Source organism: Excalfactoria chinensis, chromosome 2, assembly GCF_039878825.1.
Source record: "Excalfactoria chinensis isolate bCotChi1 chromosome 2, bCotChi1.hap2, whole genome shotgun sequence".
In the NCBI taxonomy this organism is placed as follows: Eukaryota; Metazoa; Chordata; class Aves; order Galliformes; family Phasianidae; genus Excalfactoria; species Excalfactoria chinensis.
Window position 1 is genome coordinate 15,636,079 of NC_092826.1, and position 18,358 is coordinate 15,654,436.

Sequence of the window (18,358 nt, forward strand, 5' to 3'; positions counted from 1 at the left end):
TGCAAGGGCTTTCCCTTTTTCTTTTTTGTCTTGTTCTTCTAAATGCATTGCCTTATACCTTTTCCCATGCCTAAAGAAACAACACAGAGAAAGAAAGCAATATCCAGCAAGGATTTTACTCTGTGTCATTTTCTTTTGATCAAGGGAAAATTTTATGCTCACTAACTTTTCTATTAGATTAGGTTTATAGAAGAATATTTTTTTGCTTGCTTTTAGAGAAAGTACATGTAGAATTAGGACATGTGATAAAGACGTGTTGCTGCTGAAATCCCTTTCTCGATATGGATATTATTTAACATGTCACCACTGTGCAGCCTCTACAAGTATTTAATGCTTCATATAATTCAGCTGAGTAAAAAATAATTCCAATATTTAAGTTTGCCTGTTACTTTAATAAAGATTTTGATATCTGATGTAATGAGTCACACCAATTTCCTAACTATATAATGAATTCACTTATGGCATAGATTTTATGTGTACCAATTGTGTAGCCCAGCATATTGAAGTCAATTATCATCAATAATAAATGAGAGAAGTGTTACCTGCTAACAAAAGGAATTTTAAATACAACCTTACCCTTCAAACATTATGTCAACACATTTAAAATTTATTTCTAAATTACTAACAACAGATTTTTGCAATTTGCAAGTGTTAAACTACAAGTAACTGTGTATTTTGTCATTTGGAAGTTGTTACTTGTCCAAGCATCAATTCTTTTACACTGGAGCATGGAAGATGGAAAATAGTGAATGGCTCACATTATGAGTATAAAACAAAAGTAGTTTTCAGCTGTGATCCGGGGTACTATGGCTTGGGACCAGCATCTATTGAGTGTCTTGCTAATGGCACATGGAGCTGGAGAAATGAACGACCTTACTGCCAAAGTGAGTGAATGTTGCATCTGTATCTGCTGTGTAGATTGCATATAAAAAATATTTTATTTGGTCCAGTTGGTAATTAACTGATTTGACATAGGAAGTAATTAGAAAAGTTTTCCCTATCTCTAATCTTTTAGACAACATAATTCAATAGCAATTAATTGACAATGTTCCAAAAACTGTTGGGTTTTTTTGTTTGTTTGTTTGTTTTTAATTTTACAGAGAAGATTTTTACTATATTTTTTTAAAAAATATTATTATTATTATTTTCAGTTATTTTGGGAGCAATAATAGTTTTTGTATACAGAGTTCTTCTACATAGCAGACAATACTTCAGGCTTCAACATTTATTTAGCTGTTTAATTAATGTTACATAGAATCATAGAACTGTAGAATTACATATTACTGCATGTATCTTCGTAATATACAAGTATAAATTTCTGTTCTCTTTTGCTTTTATAAAGTTATTTCTTGTGGAGAACTTCCCACACCTCCAAATGGAAATAAGATTGGAACTCAAATCACATATGGGTCTACAGCTATATTTACCTGTGACTCAGGCTACATGCTTGTTGGCTCTGCCGTAAGGGAATGTCTCTCCTCTGGACTCTGGAGTGGAATTGAGACCAGATGTTTAGGTATGGGTACAACTGTCATGGCATGATTATTTTCTTTCTCTGTAGCAGATAAAAGTAAGTAAAGCTAGTTGACTTATCAATATCTGTTACCCTTCCAAGTAAATACACCAAGAAAGTTCTGCATTTTAAAAATTTGTGTTGCTGTTTTTCTTATTGAAGGATAACTGTGCTGAACTTTCCATGAATGTAACCCTTTTTCAGTATCTGCCACACAAGCAAAACCTGTGTCATTGGACTACTCCATATGGCTTTAAAACAGATCTATTAATAGACAGCAAGTCTGATGGATTTCAGATCCGTCAGCTTTAATATATATATCCTTACTGAAATAACTGCATAGTATACCTGTACTTAGTGAATATGCTATATAATTAACCTGTACAACTGCAAAAGATGCGATAAAAATATAAAAACATCGAAACACAAACAGGAGCATTTCAGCCTTATTTCTGACAGAAAATAACTCTCCAGATATGAAGTATAGAATTCAAAAACCCTTTGGTTGAACTTGTTTAGGAATCTTCACTTATGTTACATTCTCAGAAGGCAGACTCCAAGTTGTTAATGAAAATGGAACACGTAAGCAATATAACCATTGCAGTATTTCATTTTAACTCTTTAGTATTTTGTTAATTCTTTGTTATTTATTAATATGATTTGAGTTGTAACTATAAAGGCATTTGATTTTAACTTTATATGTAACTATACTTTTAGTGGAAATCAAAGTGATGATTTTGTCCCAGTTTTAGAAAGTAAGACAAGGAAGTATGAAAATATAAAGGAACATCTGTAAACTTTTAGAAGAATCTGAAATAATTTACACATTAAGTGTTTATTGCATATTGTTGTTCTTTGTGCAGATTGCTGTTACCCTTTTAGACTGCTGTACGTCCCAAATAGTTTTCTTTTGGTAATTCATTATTGCTTGGTTGGTATAAATCCTCACTTAAACTTAATCTGAATGACTCATGAATGAGCAAAAGTGTTGCTTATCAAGCTGAGATTTCCTGACAAATAGCTGAATGGAACAGGAAGTTCTTATGTTTCCCTTTTACTGTGAAAACCATTTAGCAGAGCGGGGAAAGAAGAGAAGCTATTTATGTTTGATTTTCTTTAGCTTATTTATTTATTTATTTATTTATTTATTTATTTATTTATTTATTTATTTATTTATTTTAAGCTTTCTTTAAATTGCAAGAAAATTCAAGACAGATTTTTAAATCTTTCAGATTGTGGACACCATAATACATGAGTAGACAAAACGTGCTGATATTTCTTCATAATTAAGAGTTTAACTGCAATGGCTACTGCTACTCATGTTTGTAGAAATATAAAAAATTACAGAAAAAAGAAAAAAGACTTAAAAAGACTTAAAAATGCTAAAGTCTATGCTTGTTGTGAAGAGCACCTAGGGAAAATAAACACTTTAAGAATTTGCTAAGATAATTTTATAGCAAGTGATGCTTAACATAAAATGAATTTATTTCCTTTGACACTTGCCTCTGGATATAAAAATTTAAGATAAGCCAAATAATATTAAAAGATTGTCTAGTCTTTACTTGAAACTTAAAATGATTCAATTTTTAGATGAAACATATATATTTTTGCTTCTCAGCAAATAAACTTTCTTCTTAAGTTCATATATGCTAGTGTCCAATAAAATAAGTAGTTCAGAAAACAAATTAAAAAGAATATGACTAGAAGTGAATTAAAAATCTAAAAGTTACCTGATGCATAAGCTTAGTGTGACTATGTTAAATGTACATTCAAAGTTTTTGTTATGGTAACTGTTGAAGAAAGAATAGATAAAAGTTTTAATTTCATAAACTGAATATAATGTATACAATATAAAGTGTGCAAAACCAAACAAAACATAACATATATAGCTTTTATAAGTAAGTTCATATAATAAGATTGAGAAGACTTATAAAAGGGAAACAGTAGTGGCTTTTGCACCAACACTGTTTATTTGCACCACTGTGTAGGACTGAGATTTCTGGAAGGACATCCTCAGTTCTTGTTTCTTCAGTAATTAATATGAGATAAAAATATAGTTATACGTGTATTTAATTGGCTACCAGTGTATTTCTCTTTGAAGTGTTGACAATTCTTTTAACAGGTAAGGTAAAATTAATGAAATCTTACAAGATAAATTAATAAAATTTTCCAGGTATTCAGTTTAAAAACTCAAGCTATTTTTTCAAATGTTCAACTCCAGTCTATCATTTAATTATGATTTTAGATAACTTAATTTACATTCTATCTATATGTAGTTAGAAAAAATTAGGAATAGTGAATACTTTTCACAGTCCTATTTTGTCTTGCTTTTTCCACTGATATTTCTTTTCTTTCAAGGAGAAGAATGGTACTTTATGGCTATTGAATCGCAGGAGACATTGTTTGGCAAAGAGAATTAGAATATTTAATGCAACTGCCCTTCTTTTTGAACATCACATTTTTCTATTGAATTCATTTTTTAAATTTTTTAATAGGAAGCTGTCATCGGTTGGATTGAATGGGTGCAGAGCCCCCAAGAAACTACCACTTTAATTCTAGCATCCTTGTATCAGGAAGAAAAGGCTAGAAAGCATAAAGAGTTCAAGCACAGAATGGGAGAGAATTAGTTGCTGGCAATAAAAATGCTTTAAGATTTGTATGCATGCCTATTACTGGAAATATTTTGGAGCCACATAATAAATTGAACCAAAGGAAATTTGCTGTGGTCTGCATTTCTCTCTGGTCCTCTGTAAAACAGGAGGACAGCAGATTATTATTCAGCAGACAGAAGGGCTGGAGACATTTAAGAAAATGCTATTACTGTAGATAGGTTAAGATTATACCAAATCCTAGATACAGCTGTATGTTAGCTTGGTACTTCAGATAATATGTGTAGTTCTACCCTAAAAGTTAATGATTAATTTTACGTGTAAATTATCCATGTATTGAGACCTGAGAGATCTAAAAGGGTTTATGAAAGTGTGTCTTTTTGTTTTGTCTTTTGACCCACATTTTTCAGAAAACTTAAATTACAGTAAAGTACTATGGGAATAGTCGTATTAGTGTCATGATCTTGGTTACACAAAATGCAATGGGAAACTGAGTTCTGGATCTGTATTCTTATTCTCTCTAGCTATTGAGGAAAAAATGTTCAAAAAATAGAATAAAATAAAATACTAACAAAAATGACAATGACTCAAATATTTTTATAACTAGAAAAAATCTTGAGCTTTTATCATTATTACTGTTATTTTAATGTCACTCATTAGCTAGTTATTAAAACTAGCCTTTTTCCATAGAAGAAATACACAGACTGCTTTATCATAGTAAATTGTGAAAAATGTGTAACAATAAGATAAAAAAGTATAGATTATTTTCAATCAACTGCCCTACCTGAAAGAGGATATCTGATGTTAATCTTTGTGTTGTTATAAAGATTTCCTACAGGATTTAACACCTGTCTTTAGAAGATGCTAAGTGACTGTCTGAATTTAAATATTGAAATGGGGTATATTTGATCAGTAAGAAAAGAGGAAGTGTGTTTTCTGTACATCACTAATTCTAGAGTTTTAATAGACTGAGAAAGGTAGCAAAACAAACAAACAAACAAACAAATAAACCAACAGCTAATTTGACTAGAGAGAGTGTCAACTGGCAGCAGTTGTTCAATCACTCCATACAGTGGTATTGGGATTCATTTCATCTTTTTTTTTTTTTTTTTTTTTTTTTTTAAGATGTTTTTTATATGCAGGGGAATATTATGGAAATATATCCCTGTAAGAACTGTAAGTCCTGCAGAGAAGAAGTGAACTAGTTTTGCCATAGATTAACATCTTAGATATCTTTTTTTTCCAAAAACATATTGATATGTAGATTTCTTTCACTATTATACTGAATTTTGGTGTTATAAATGAGTAAAGTAAGCATATGTATAGTCTTGTCACTCAATCTGAATATTCTGTGTTACTTTTATTCCTACTTTTGCATCTCAGAGAGTAACCTTGACTGCTGAAAATAAACCTGCTTTATAGCTGAGGTTTCAAAGGTTCTGACATTAAGTTATTAAGCTCATTCTGCATTGGTGGAACTGGATTTCCTGTCAAGCTAGGTATTTTCAGGTGTTCAGATGTCTGAAAATCCTTTATTGAGATATTTTGACTGATTTTTTTCTTACTTAATAGTATTTATCTATAATCAAAAGCTATCCTAGAGCAGAAACTGACCATGTTGCAGACCTTATTTCTCCCAATATCTGCTATGAAATAAAACATTCCCATTGGATGCTTTTCTTCATAGTTCACCCACTGCCTGCACAAGAAAAACAAAACAAAACAAACAACAACAACAACAACAACAAACAAACATATTCTGATTCAGTATTTTAACATACAGGTTACATTATGATCTAGAGGACAAAGCTGGATTCGCAGCCCTGCTGTATAAGCCTTTCATTGCTGTTTCATACTAATGTGGGAATGAACCCAGTCTTATGCACTGAAATAAACTGAAAATGAACGAGGCTATACTGAGAATTCCAGAATCCTAGTAGCATGAAGTCAACTTATTTACTACTAGGATGTTAGATTTTTTTTTTCTTTAAATTTTATTTTATTATATTATATTATATTAAAGAACTATCATAGCCTAACTCTTGGATGGAAATTTTGCTTAACCCTTGCTTATTTTATTCTTGTTTTTCTCCGTAACCTAGTTTTTATTACAGTGAAGTAACAGCTGTATTTCTGATGTATTTGCATGTATGTACAACTGTTTTGTTTTGTTTCTCACTCACTTGTTCTATTAAATATAGATCAGAAATACATTACTGCATGATCTACTTCTTTTCTCTCACTTTCTCCATAAATCTTACAGTATTGATTTCCATGTTCTATTAGACTTCCACGTGTTGTATTTGTATTGTATCATTTGCTTCTAATTGCTCTTAGAACCAGAATACTAATTTGGGGATTAAAATAAAGTGATTTGTTGAATAATAGTATTATTTATCTTTCATCCATAATTAGTCAATACTAGGTGTCTTATTGTCTGTGCAAAAAGGAGTGGAAATTAAAAGTAGAATTATTAATTCTTAAATGTTTTCTTGTCAATTTGCAAAATAAATTTCCTGGCACACAAGAAAAACAAAAATCAGGAGACAACAGTTGTTCTGATTTCAGACCTTTGCTCTCCCAGCATCTCTCTCAGCAGTTGTTTGCTTTCTAATTTCTTATCATTTTACTTCTGTTTTAAGTTTTCTGCTTAGATTTGTTTGTTTGGTTGTTTTTTTGTTTGTTTTGTTTGTTTTGTTTTTTCCTGGCAGATCCTGTTCATTTTTACAGGGAGCTCTCTCAGTATGATATCCAGTTTGCTGTATTTGCATTTAGTGAAAACATTCAAATCTGCAAAGCTTAGCTTCTGAACTGTTTTAGAACACTAATGCAATTAAAAGGAATAATTTTGGTATCTCATTGCATTATATGATATTCATTTGAAAATGATAAAAATTATATTCATATGAAAAAAATATATTTGATGTAACTACATTAAAATAAAAATTTAAAGTAGGAGCCTCGTGAAGCAAAAAACAGCAGAAATGCTCCATAAAAAATACATGAATATGCAGTAATTATGGGCATGTGTTTAATTTGTAATTAACATTTTGGAATTCCTATCTCCATGAGTATCTTAAGAGGAAAATGACTAAAGTGAAGAATTCTAGTAATATTCACGAGAAAAAATGAATTAACGCCTTGATTTTGAATCACAGAATCGTAGAATCTGGGGGGGGGGGGGGGGGGGGAATCAAACAAACAGAAAACCAATACAATATAAGGCTAAGTAATAATGATTCTTCTAGATAAAATATTCTCATCCCTCCCCTCCTTTCCCTCCCTTTCTTTCAGTTCTTCGCTGTTCTCTTCTTTGTCTATGCTTTTGTAGAAGTAATGATAACAATTACTGTAAGGAAAAAATCTTAATTAATTTCTGTTGAAGGAGATCAGATCTATAGATTTTCAGGGTAAGAAAATAAAGTCAGTAAAAGTACTTCTTGAAAAATATTAAGGGGTATCTGATGTTATTACAATACAAAAATATTTAATAATATTTAATAATCAAATACATAAATCAATGCCAATTTCATTTATGTTCTAAAAGGTTCTCTAATCAGGAACTCTGTATAGCATTATGTACACCTAATTTGGCAAACATACTAAGCTTCACCAGCATGTCAGATAATGTTTTGAAAACTAAACCCCAGATGGCCAAACCCATCTGGTGGTTTGATTGCTGTTGTTTTTTTACCTGATAGTTTTTTACATCTCTTAGAAAAAACACCTATAATCCTTATGCTTCCAGAGGCAAGAAAATCTCAGCTTTGCCAATGTGTTGTTTTTTGTTTTTTAATTGTTTTTTTCCCCTATAGGAAGTTTCTACCCTTCAAATAAATAAATAAATAAATAAATAAATAAATACATCAGAGCATTATAAAGGCTCCAAAGTTAAAAGGAAAGAACAAACAGTTTTGTCTCAATCTATTTTCTCACTAGCAACCTCATGGCTTTAGGGGTTTGATTATTTATTCATTTATTTATTTATTTATTTATTTTCGTTAGAATAGGACAAATGGGGAAGAAAGGAGTTTGAGTGTCCAGTAATATTTTTTCCCACTTAAACTTAAGTACTAGTTGTAACAGTGCTTTCTTTCCTTATTTATTTTATTTAATTTTTAGTTCTGCATCATGTGACATCATTTCCGTTTTACAAGTTAACTGGTGAAATGTAGTGCTTATTTTTAAATTTAGTAAGTAAAAAAAATGACAATCCACAAATACTTAATTTCTTCCTCCACCTCTCTGGATTAAAAGTACAAAGTTGAAGACTTGGCCAAAACATAGATAGGTTTTTGATGTGACATTTTTAGGATAACTGGATATGGTTGCAAAGATTACCTTTACCCTAAACAAATTCATATTTGGAATTATTGAGATTGGTGTGTGAGAAAGGCAGATTTCAGTACTAAGGTGTCCAAAGTACTTGATTTCCACTGGAAGAATGCTGAATTTATGATGTACGCACTTTTATTTTTGTGATGGGAATTATTTCTATTTATACTGTGTAATACTGCAGTCTTCTCCAAGTTAATAGAAATAAACACTTGATTGTTTGAATGGAAGATTTATTTGTTGTAAATTAAGAGGTATATTTAAAATTTTTCTAGCATATTAAATGACAATTTTCATTTTTATCATTTACTTTGAAAAATCTAGCTGGTCACTGTGGTATTCCAGATCTTATAGTCAACGGTCAAGTAATTGGAGAAAATTATGGGTATAGAGACACGGTTGTATACCAGTGCAGTCCTGGTTTTCGGTTGATTGGTTCTTCTGTACGAATTTGTCAACAGGATCACAACTGGTCTGGTCAGCTGCCATCTTGTGTGCGTAAGTAAGCGTGACAATGAATACTGATTAAATGATTCAGATTCAATAGTATCATTCATTGTATTGAATACATTTTAGTCCACCTGAACATTTTTAATTTCTATATCTTCATTGTTGTTGCAGAAAACTTCATCATTAAGACATTAATTCAGTGCCTTTACTGTTCATTGTCTTTACTTTGTTTTACATAGAAAAAGACATACTTAAAATTACTGCAATGATTTTATCTTATTTCTACTTTTTCATTAATAAAAGCATTACTGATTTATATTTTACATATTATTCTTTATAGGTAACACATGAGCTTCAGCATAGGAAGTTCCGCACAAATGTGCGCAAGAACTTCTTTACAGTGAGGGTGATGGAGCACTAGAACAGGCTGCCCAGGGAGGTGGTGGAGTCTCCTTCTCTGGAGATATTCAAGACCCGCCTGGACGCCTACCTATGCAACATGTTGTAGGGAGCCTGCTTTGGCGGGGGGGTTGGACTCGATGATCTCTAGAGGTCCCTTCCAACCCCTACAATTCTGTGATTCTGTGATTAACTACTGGACTTTGTTAAATCAAAAGGAAATAAACATTTTAGAAATTATTTTCAACAAAATTTGTGTCTGCTTTTTCATATATCTGCTCTTACAACAGGTACTTCTGTAGTCGAGTTTTTGTATGAATGTTAAATATAAATCTTTAATGGAAAGTATTCGGTGTCTTAAAAAAAAAAAATTAAAATGCTCTTACGTGTATAGTGATAATTATAAATAATGAAATCTGATAACAGCATGCTCTGCCTTTCTTTTGTGCTATGCTAGCGGTTAGCTGTGGTCACCCTGGTAGTCCGATATATGGAAGAACAAGCGGAAATGGTTTCAACTTCAATGACGTTGTAACATTCTCATGTAATACTGGTTATGTTATGCAAGGACCAACCAAAGCACAGTGTCAGGCCAACAGACAATGGAGCCATCCACCTCCAATATGCAAAGGTATGAAGATTTTCAGATTCCAAACTCAAATGGAAAGTTAAGGTTGGAAAATAAGCTGAACTTAAAGGGACACTATCAAGACAAAATGTGCAATAAAAAAACATACTTCTTACTAACAATCATATAATGTTTCATTTTTTTCAGTTAGGTCTCTTATTTTCAGAAAGTTATCAGGACAACTGTTGCAGAGAAACTTTTTTCTGTGTTTGCAAATTTTGTTGATTTTGTAAAATAATTTTTACAAGTTTATAAAGCAAGATTATGCAGAGAAGACAAGGAACTTTTTAAAATCCTGAAATAAAACTCTGCATTTTTAGCCAGTATCATTCTAAAATTGCACACGAAAATGTATTTTTTTCCGTATTTCATTTCCATGTATCTGACTGCTCTGCTCAATCTTTTTTTTTTTTTTTTTTTTTTTTTTTCTTTTTCCTTATTTCTTATTGTAATCCATTTGGGTACTTTCCGATACTCTAAATTATTTTTGGCCCTGAGACCCCATTATAAGGATATAAGGCTTCATCAAAAGCATGGCCAGCAGGTTGAGGGAGGTTGTTCTCTACCTCTGCTCTCATGAGACCACAGCTGGAGTACTGCATTCAGCTCTGGAGCCCTCAGCACATGAAAGAAACAAGACCAAAGAGCTGACGGAACTCCTTTATGAAGATATGATTGCAGACAGAGAGAGCTGGGTTATTTATTAATTTCTATTTGGAAAGATAGATAAAGTTTTTTTACCAGTCCTAATGAGCAATTTTCAGTCTAGCTGCTATAAATCACTTTGTTCGGGTATTGCACAGTAATGTGCAAAACTGACTGATATGATACTGGCATGTAGGGATCAGAGACTAAATAACTTGACAAGGCAATTTTCTGAAATTTTGCACATCCTCGAGTCTACTGGTTTTAGGTAAAAAACTTTAAAAATAAGAAGAGCCAACTTTGTGTTGTAAATAATTACTGCTGCTTGTAATGTGCAGTGTCTCAACAGGCAGCTGTATGCTGCCAAAAAACAAACAAACAAAAAACAACAGTATTTTACTATTTTTAAATGTGTCAAACCTAATGTAATTAAGAATTTAAAATAAAAATCTTAATCATCAAACTTTACCCATATTTTCAAGGGTTCATATCTATGTCTTGGGCTGTTCCCTGTCCTGGAAGTATAACCACTGTCATCACTATCTGACTATCTGTCCTTTAGTTCAAAAAATCTGTCTCGAAGATGTGATTAGCCATCAAAATGTTAGTATGGGCATTTGCACTGCTGTGTGAGTTAGACTAATGACATCTTTTCTCTGCAACCTCTTTCCAGCTGTGAGCATAATTTCAGTAAAGGAAAGGGTATTAATTGAATATGTTTATATGTCACTTTTAGCAGCAAAGACTGTTACAGTGTCATCTTATTGTGAATAATCATTTTATTTTATTTCCCCCTCTGCAAGTTTCACATAATCTTCCTAGCTCTATATAATTATAGAATAAAATCAAGGATCTAACACATTTGAAACATTGCAAGTTTCTCATTCAATGGATAGGAGGCCATGTACAGACTATTCTAGTAACCTGAAACCTATACTTTTTTCTCTTTTTAGTGGTGAATTGTTCTGATCCTGGAATTCCTGCAAATTCCATACGAGAGAGTAAAATAGAACATGGAAATTTCACATATGGCACAGTGGTATTTTATGATTGCAATCCCGGTTATTTTTTATTTGGCTCTTCCGTTTTAGTTTGTCAACCAAATGGCCATTGGGACAAACCTCTGCCTGAGTGCATTAGTAAGTAGATAATGTGTATGCTTCTACTAGGAGTGTTAACTGGTCTAGATATTATTTTACACATTTCTATCAGTATCAGAAAAGTAATTAGAATAATCATATTTATATACATATTTGTGTGTGCAACAATGAGAGAAGGTTTCAGTGGCAGCTGAAGTAGAACATTTATATTGTTATTTTATGCAGTAAATAGCACTGAAATAATGAGAAATGCATTAAAGAGAACACAATAATCTCTGAATATTGAAAAAAATTATCCATTTAATTTATCAATACATCTCAATTGACCACAAAACTACAATCATACTGAATCTTAAAAACTACAAGGGACAACTATTGGATTATGCCACTGGTACTTTCTGAACATCTTCTGGGACAACAGCAAGAACTATCTGAATATGTTAGACAAACACCAAAAAGAGCATCAGAAGTGTTCTTTGGATGTTCTCAGCTGTCCACACTACCTGAGCAAAAGTCATATGCAACTTATCCATCAGGAAGGCAAAGGGATCAATACAAAGAGGTTTCTTTGGTTTGTCATGAAGAATTTTCTATCCGTGATGTCACAGATATTTCATAAATTTTTAAGTGACTGGGATGGTGGATTTACTGAGTTCTCTATAAACTTTGATATAAGGCTTTACTTTAGGATCAAGTTTTCTCACTGAGAAAGGCTGAAAGCTTTTTTCATTAAGATAAAAGGGAAAACAGTTAAAGTTTCCTTCTTTGGGAGTCATGGACAGACATTTACAATACATTAGGTATTTGTTCTCAATTTTACCTTTTTTAGTGCTAAAATCTCTAGTTCTGGATTTTTATTTTTATTTTACTTTAGACAGGATAATTAATTGCAATTAATTAATTAATTAATTAATTAATTAATTGCAATTCAGAATCAATCTTATAATGGACTTCAACTGTTTCACATTCATTTTTGATAAAACAATGCTATTTCAGAAGTACAAATATTAACTAATAGTAACATATCTCCAGATAAAAAGAAGTACTGTATGAAAAGGTGCAAACATTTTTCTTTCTAGTTTTGTTTTTCTCACTTAATCTTCATGCAGAATTGTCAGAAATAATTTACTACTGTCGATTTTTATCATTTTTAAGTTCACCTTTGGCAGTGAAAGAGCTACATAGAATTCTGAAACAGCATCCTCAGCTTTATTTCTGTAATATGTATAAAGGGCTTGATGCATTGTAACCCAGGCATATCCAGGTTATTTAACTATCATAATCATAGAGCTTACTAAAAAATACTCTGATGCAGCTACTGTACATTTTTATATGACCCCATCAACTTCTAGTGTATTTTGCAAATTGGCTCTGTTTTGGATATATGCAAGGCAGTCATTCAGTTGCTGGCTTTTTCCACTGTAAAAGCAATGGAAAATAAGTTGAAAGTTGGCTGAATGTTTTCCTTTGACCTCTGTTGGATTATTTTTTTGACCTAGCTGGATTTCAGTCTCTCTTTAACTGGACTCAAAGACTCAAAGAGCTTATCTTCTTTTGAAGTACCAATAGAGTAATGGACAAGAGACACACTGTGACAAAAGAAAAGTTATTCACCTGCAAAGTAAATCAGTTCCTTTGAAATGCAATGTTCTACAACATGTTCTTCTAACTAGTATATATACTGTAAGAAACTGTTGACTTAGACTATAATGCTTTCTCAACTCTTCCTTTCAATTAAAGACTTCAAGGTGCATAGGCTGTTAGGGCACATGCTGCTAGAAAAGTACTTATGAAGGAAAGATACACTTTGACAGCATAACATAGAATTTCAATGACCATTTTTGTTTCCTGGACTGCAGAGTATTCTCAATTTAGTTCTGAGAAATGTACTTTAATCTGTTATCTGTAAACTACCATGTAAACACAGTTCCCATCTTCAAAGCTTGAAAGCCGAATAATGTAAACCAGTTTTTGCTGGTGTCTTCACCATCCTCTCAATAATTATATCACACAAAAATCCTAACTTCTCTTCCCTGACAATATGACATATACAGCCATTCCCAGCTATCAGATAGATAGACTGATGACTTGTTGACAGCTCTTCAGATTGTAGAAAGCTCATGATACACTTTTTGGTTCACTGCTCAAAAAAACCCATAACATTTATAAATTGAATTGGACTTCAAACTAATAATGTTGTAATTTTATTGATACATAATCACATTTGATCAGAAACTGATGTGAATTCATTCTTCTTTCTGTTTTTTGCAGAATGTTATATCCCTACTCAGTATTATCTTTGTATCTTGATGATTAGAAGGTGTTGAGATTTTTTTTTTTTTTTTTTTTTTTTTTTCCCCCCTAGGTGTGTGTGTGGGGGGCGGGGGAATAGCCATTGAAATCTCACATTTGATAAAAGATTTCTTATTATATTTTTTTATCAGTATTTCATTTTCTAGTTCACTTATTAGGTTCTCAGGATCTTAAGGAACAAATGTAAAAACAGAGGAAAAGCTTGTATAGCAAAGTCACAAACTGAATACTGTAAGGTAACATTTCCTCTGTGATAACTTCTTTTACTCTTAAAATGGCAGAAGAAGCAAATAAGAATCATAGAATCATAGAATTACCCAGGTTGGAAAAGACCTTGAAGATCATCAAGTCCAATTGCAGCCTAACCAGTACCTTAACTCTAAAAACCCTCCACTAAATCATATCCCTAAGTACCACATCCAAACGGCTCTTAAACACATCCAGGGATGGCGATTCAACCACCTCCCTGGGGAGCCTATTCTAGTACCTAACTACCCTTTCTGTAAAGAAGTTCTTCCTCGCAACTTGAGTCCATTTCCCCTCGTCCTGTCATGTCACTATTGAGAAGAGACCTGCCCCACTCTCACTGTAAGAACCTTTCAGGTACTGGATGAGTGCGATAAGGTCTCCCCTCAGCCTCCTTTTCCCCAGACTAAACAGCCCCAACTTCCTTAGCCTCTCCGTGTAGGGCTGATTCTCCAAGCCCTTCACGAGCCCTTCACGGAAAGTAAAGATGACCAAAAAAAAGTCATGAAAATTTGTAAGCATTGCTCATAAATAGTTTCATTTTACTGAAGCCAATATGGTAAATATACCTTTTTACTTATAACGTTATATGTTCTTTCTGTAAAATCATAAACAATAGTAGATTTTATATAAGTGTATGACTAAACAAATGCTAACAGGAAGTGTTTGAGTTGTAATATGTATTAGTCTCATCATTTTACAAGTCTATCAAAAATTACAGAGGTGACTTATTTGAAATCAGAGCCAATCTATCACATAAAACATTCCTAAATACTTTGTGGGGCTCTGCACTATGCCAGTTGGATCCTTGAGAAAATGTGACATTGAAAACAAATCAGTGTATGTATAAATGTAAATCACTAAGACAAACACTAATTATTACAAAAAATATTTGCAATCACACATAGCTTTAATATGTTACATTGTACAGCCAATGTGCTGTTGTAGAAGACTGAAGTACTAGGGAATGGAATAAATCCTCAAACTTGATTAGGCTTCTGATTAACAATAAAATAAATACCTTCTGAAAATGTTATGATATTGAAGGTGATGGAGTACCAATTTTAAACAAAGAAACAGCAACAATTAATCTGTATGATTTAGAGGGCTGTTCCAGCACCCTGTTATTTGCAGCTGTAACATCTGATTTTCAGTATATATAAATATGAATATTTGGTCAAGATATGCCACATGACGTACACAAGCGTAAGAAGTAAATGAAATGTGTAAGGTTGGATTCATTTGTAAATAGAGTGAATTTGGATCATGAATAATAATCTCATTTTCAGAATTTGGCATATGTAGCTTGCTTTAAATTTACTATGTATCTGAATTCTTAAGTTTTTTGTATCTTGGTTTCACTTATGATGGCAATTATTCTACATGCTCTTAAGAGGAAGTAGTTAATTCTTCTCCATACAAATGGATTTGTTTCCATTACATGTATTGTTTATATAAATAATACTCTTCATAATGATGCATAAGGCCTTTTTAATTTTACTTAATTCTTATTGAGTAGCTAGATGCCAAGGTAGATGCCAACACCATAATGTTGTGGAACTTTCCAATAGATAAAAAGACTGCTGAAATTATTGCAGTGACACTATCCTGATTTTAGATAAAGTTTCTGAATTTTCACCTGTTTAAAAGCTATTAAGGATTAAGAACTATTAAAATTCCTATAACTACAAACTTTAACAAAATTATAGCAAGATACTGATTGTGTTCTTGTATATAAGAGGCAACCAAAGGAAAAAAATATACAGCTAAGCCAGTTACCAGAATTAGATGTGTATAACTGCAGTTTGTAAATGAAAATCACAGAAATGGCAAGATAATGAGGGTATTAAAAAGTAGTGACAGTATGAAAATATCTTGCAATTACCAATCAAAATTTGTGCAACGGAAAAATAATAAAGATGTGATAATCTCATCAATTCAAGAATGTCATAATATTCAGTGCAGTCTCTGCACAATTAATATCAATGGATTGTACATATGAACAGGCTAAAACAAAAAATTGTTAGAGTATGTACACAAATATTTTATCCAAACAGTGAAATATCTTAATTATCCAAAACCCGTGAATTAGCATGGAACTAAGGTTTAAAGCAAAACTTAATTATCTTGTTTCTAAGCCTAATAGATGTCATGACCAATAATTAGGGCCTAGTGAATGAGAATCAGGTTTGTATGTTCTCTAGTTCAGCAGCAACTGGCAGATAATGTCTTACTGTATTTTCTCTGAAGGATACATGCATGATTGTATGCTTGTCTATGACTGTGCCATAAATCTCAGCTTTGTGAATGTCTTTGGAAATCAATATCATTATCTAAAATACCTTTCTGAAATGTAGAAGCATTTGTTTTACAGTTTTTTATCCTTAATAAACTTTGTAATTATCATGCAGTGCTTACCTCTCTGAAACCCTAAAAAGGTCTTCACAAAATTTATGTATGAAGTTATGAAAATGATAACAACAAACTGTTTGATCAGTGATAATAACCTTCTTTTATCTCCAATAATTATGCATTGTAGTGATTGACTGTGGCCATCCTGGCGTTCCTCCTAACGCGGTCCTATCTGGAGATAAATATACATTTGGGTCTACTGTTCATTATACTTGCACAGGTAGACGTTCTCTATTAGGGCAGTCATCTCGAACATGTCAGTTAAATGGACAGTGGAGTGGATCTCTTCCTCATTGCTCAGGTAATATTTTTGAATTAATGAGTGTGCCCAGAAGTTGCTTTGAACTAATTTGCTTTTGAACTATATTCTGTGATTGATTTTATCAGAAAACCGTTTTAAACCTGGAAAATAATGTATAAAACTGAAATAATATCTTAATAGAAATAAAAAGAAGTAGAATCCCCCAAAAGTGAGAATTCTACTAGCAAGAAAGTAATATCTTCAACATATTGCATTATTTATTTGTTTATTTGTTTGTTTTTTATTTCCAAAGCAATTAATAATTCCTTTATGAAACCTCTGTCATGTCTTAATTGTATAATACATGCATCTTTATAAAAAAGCCCAAAGGCTTCCAAATAATTTCAGATCATAGTACTTTATTTTGAGAGAAACCTGTCCAATCCTTTCAATCCTAACTGAAATGAAGATATGTTTTATGATGAACTGAACGGTTAGGAAACTGTTCCACAAACTTGGTTTAGCAGCAGCGATCACATGAAAAATGGAAATGAAAAATGGAAATCTAAGTCACAAAAAAAAAAAAAAAAAAAAAAAAAAAAGCCCTTTGCTTTAATCCCATTCTCATAATTGTAGTAAATTCTAATTATCATTATTTTTTTTTTCTCAGTTCATGAAGGAACATTTTGATGTTTACAAATCTCTGATGTAGATTGTGGTTACTTTGACCTAGATTGTAGGGAAATAAATTCTGACTGACCATGGCTAACATAGTTACTGCTTTAGCTGTTCTGTCTCAAGCAAGTATTCTTTCTTAGAATATTTTTTAGTCTTTCTTATCAATTATTTATTATTTTAAATTGATTTGCAGGTTACCACACAAAATGACCATATTTTACATCGAACAATGTGTGAATCTATAACTCTTCATTATTAGCCTTGATAACATGATTCCACAATTGTTATGTACATTTTTATATTTTATTATTTTGAACCATGATGTCAGAGGCAGATATTAATGGTATGGCAGTAGAGGTTGAACCTTCCCACCAACATTCCATTATATTTTGTTGCCATGGAACAAATAGCTTCAGAGGAGCAGTCTTGAAAAAAAATGCATCTGACATGGAAGTGCATATGAAGCAAAGGTGTGCCATCAAACTGCTCCATGAGGAAAAATTGCACCCACTGACATTCGTTGAATGCGTATGGAGACCAAACAGTTGATATGAGCACAGTGAGGTGGTAGGCGCTGTGTTTCAGCAATTACAACAGCAGTTGTGGGTCACCTCAACTGGTGCAGATTTTTACAAGCACAGCATGCAGGCTCTCATTCATCACTGGCTACAATGTATTGCTAACAGAAGTGTCTGTGTTGAAGAAAGTGTTCTGTAGCTAAGAATTTGCTCTATCAAATACTGATGTGCTTTTTGTATCTGTGGTAATGTCTGTGAAAATAATTAGGAG

General features: G+C 32.1%; 1 protein-coding gene across 5 annotated transcripts in view; it reads left to right on the forward strand.

The window, feature by feature from the left end:
• Positions 1-18,358, forward strand: part of CSMD3 (CUB and Sushi multiple domains 3) — a 496,245-nt gene that overhangs the window by 434,957 nt on the left and 42,930 nt on the right. For all 5 annotated transcript variants that reach the window (XM_072330149.1, XM_072330150.1, XM_072330151.1 and 2 more), the window contains 6 exons: positions 690-884; positions 1,343-1,516; positions 8,782-8,955; positions 9,764-9,937; positions 11,533-11,718; positions 16,778-16,951. In XM_072330149.1, coding sequence (XP_072186250.1) covers positions 690-884; positions 1,343-1,516; positions 8,782-8,955; positions 9,764-9,937; positions 11,533-11,718; positions 16,778-16,951 — 1,077 coding nt within the window. The remainder of the gene's footprint in view (positions 1-689; positions 885-1,342; positions 1,517-8,781; positions 8,956-9,763; positions 9,938-11,532; positions 11,719-16,777; positions 16,952-18,358) is intronic.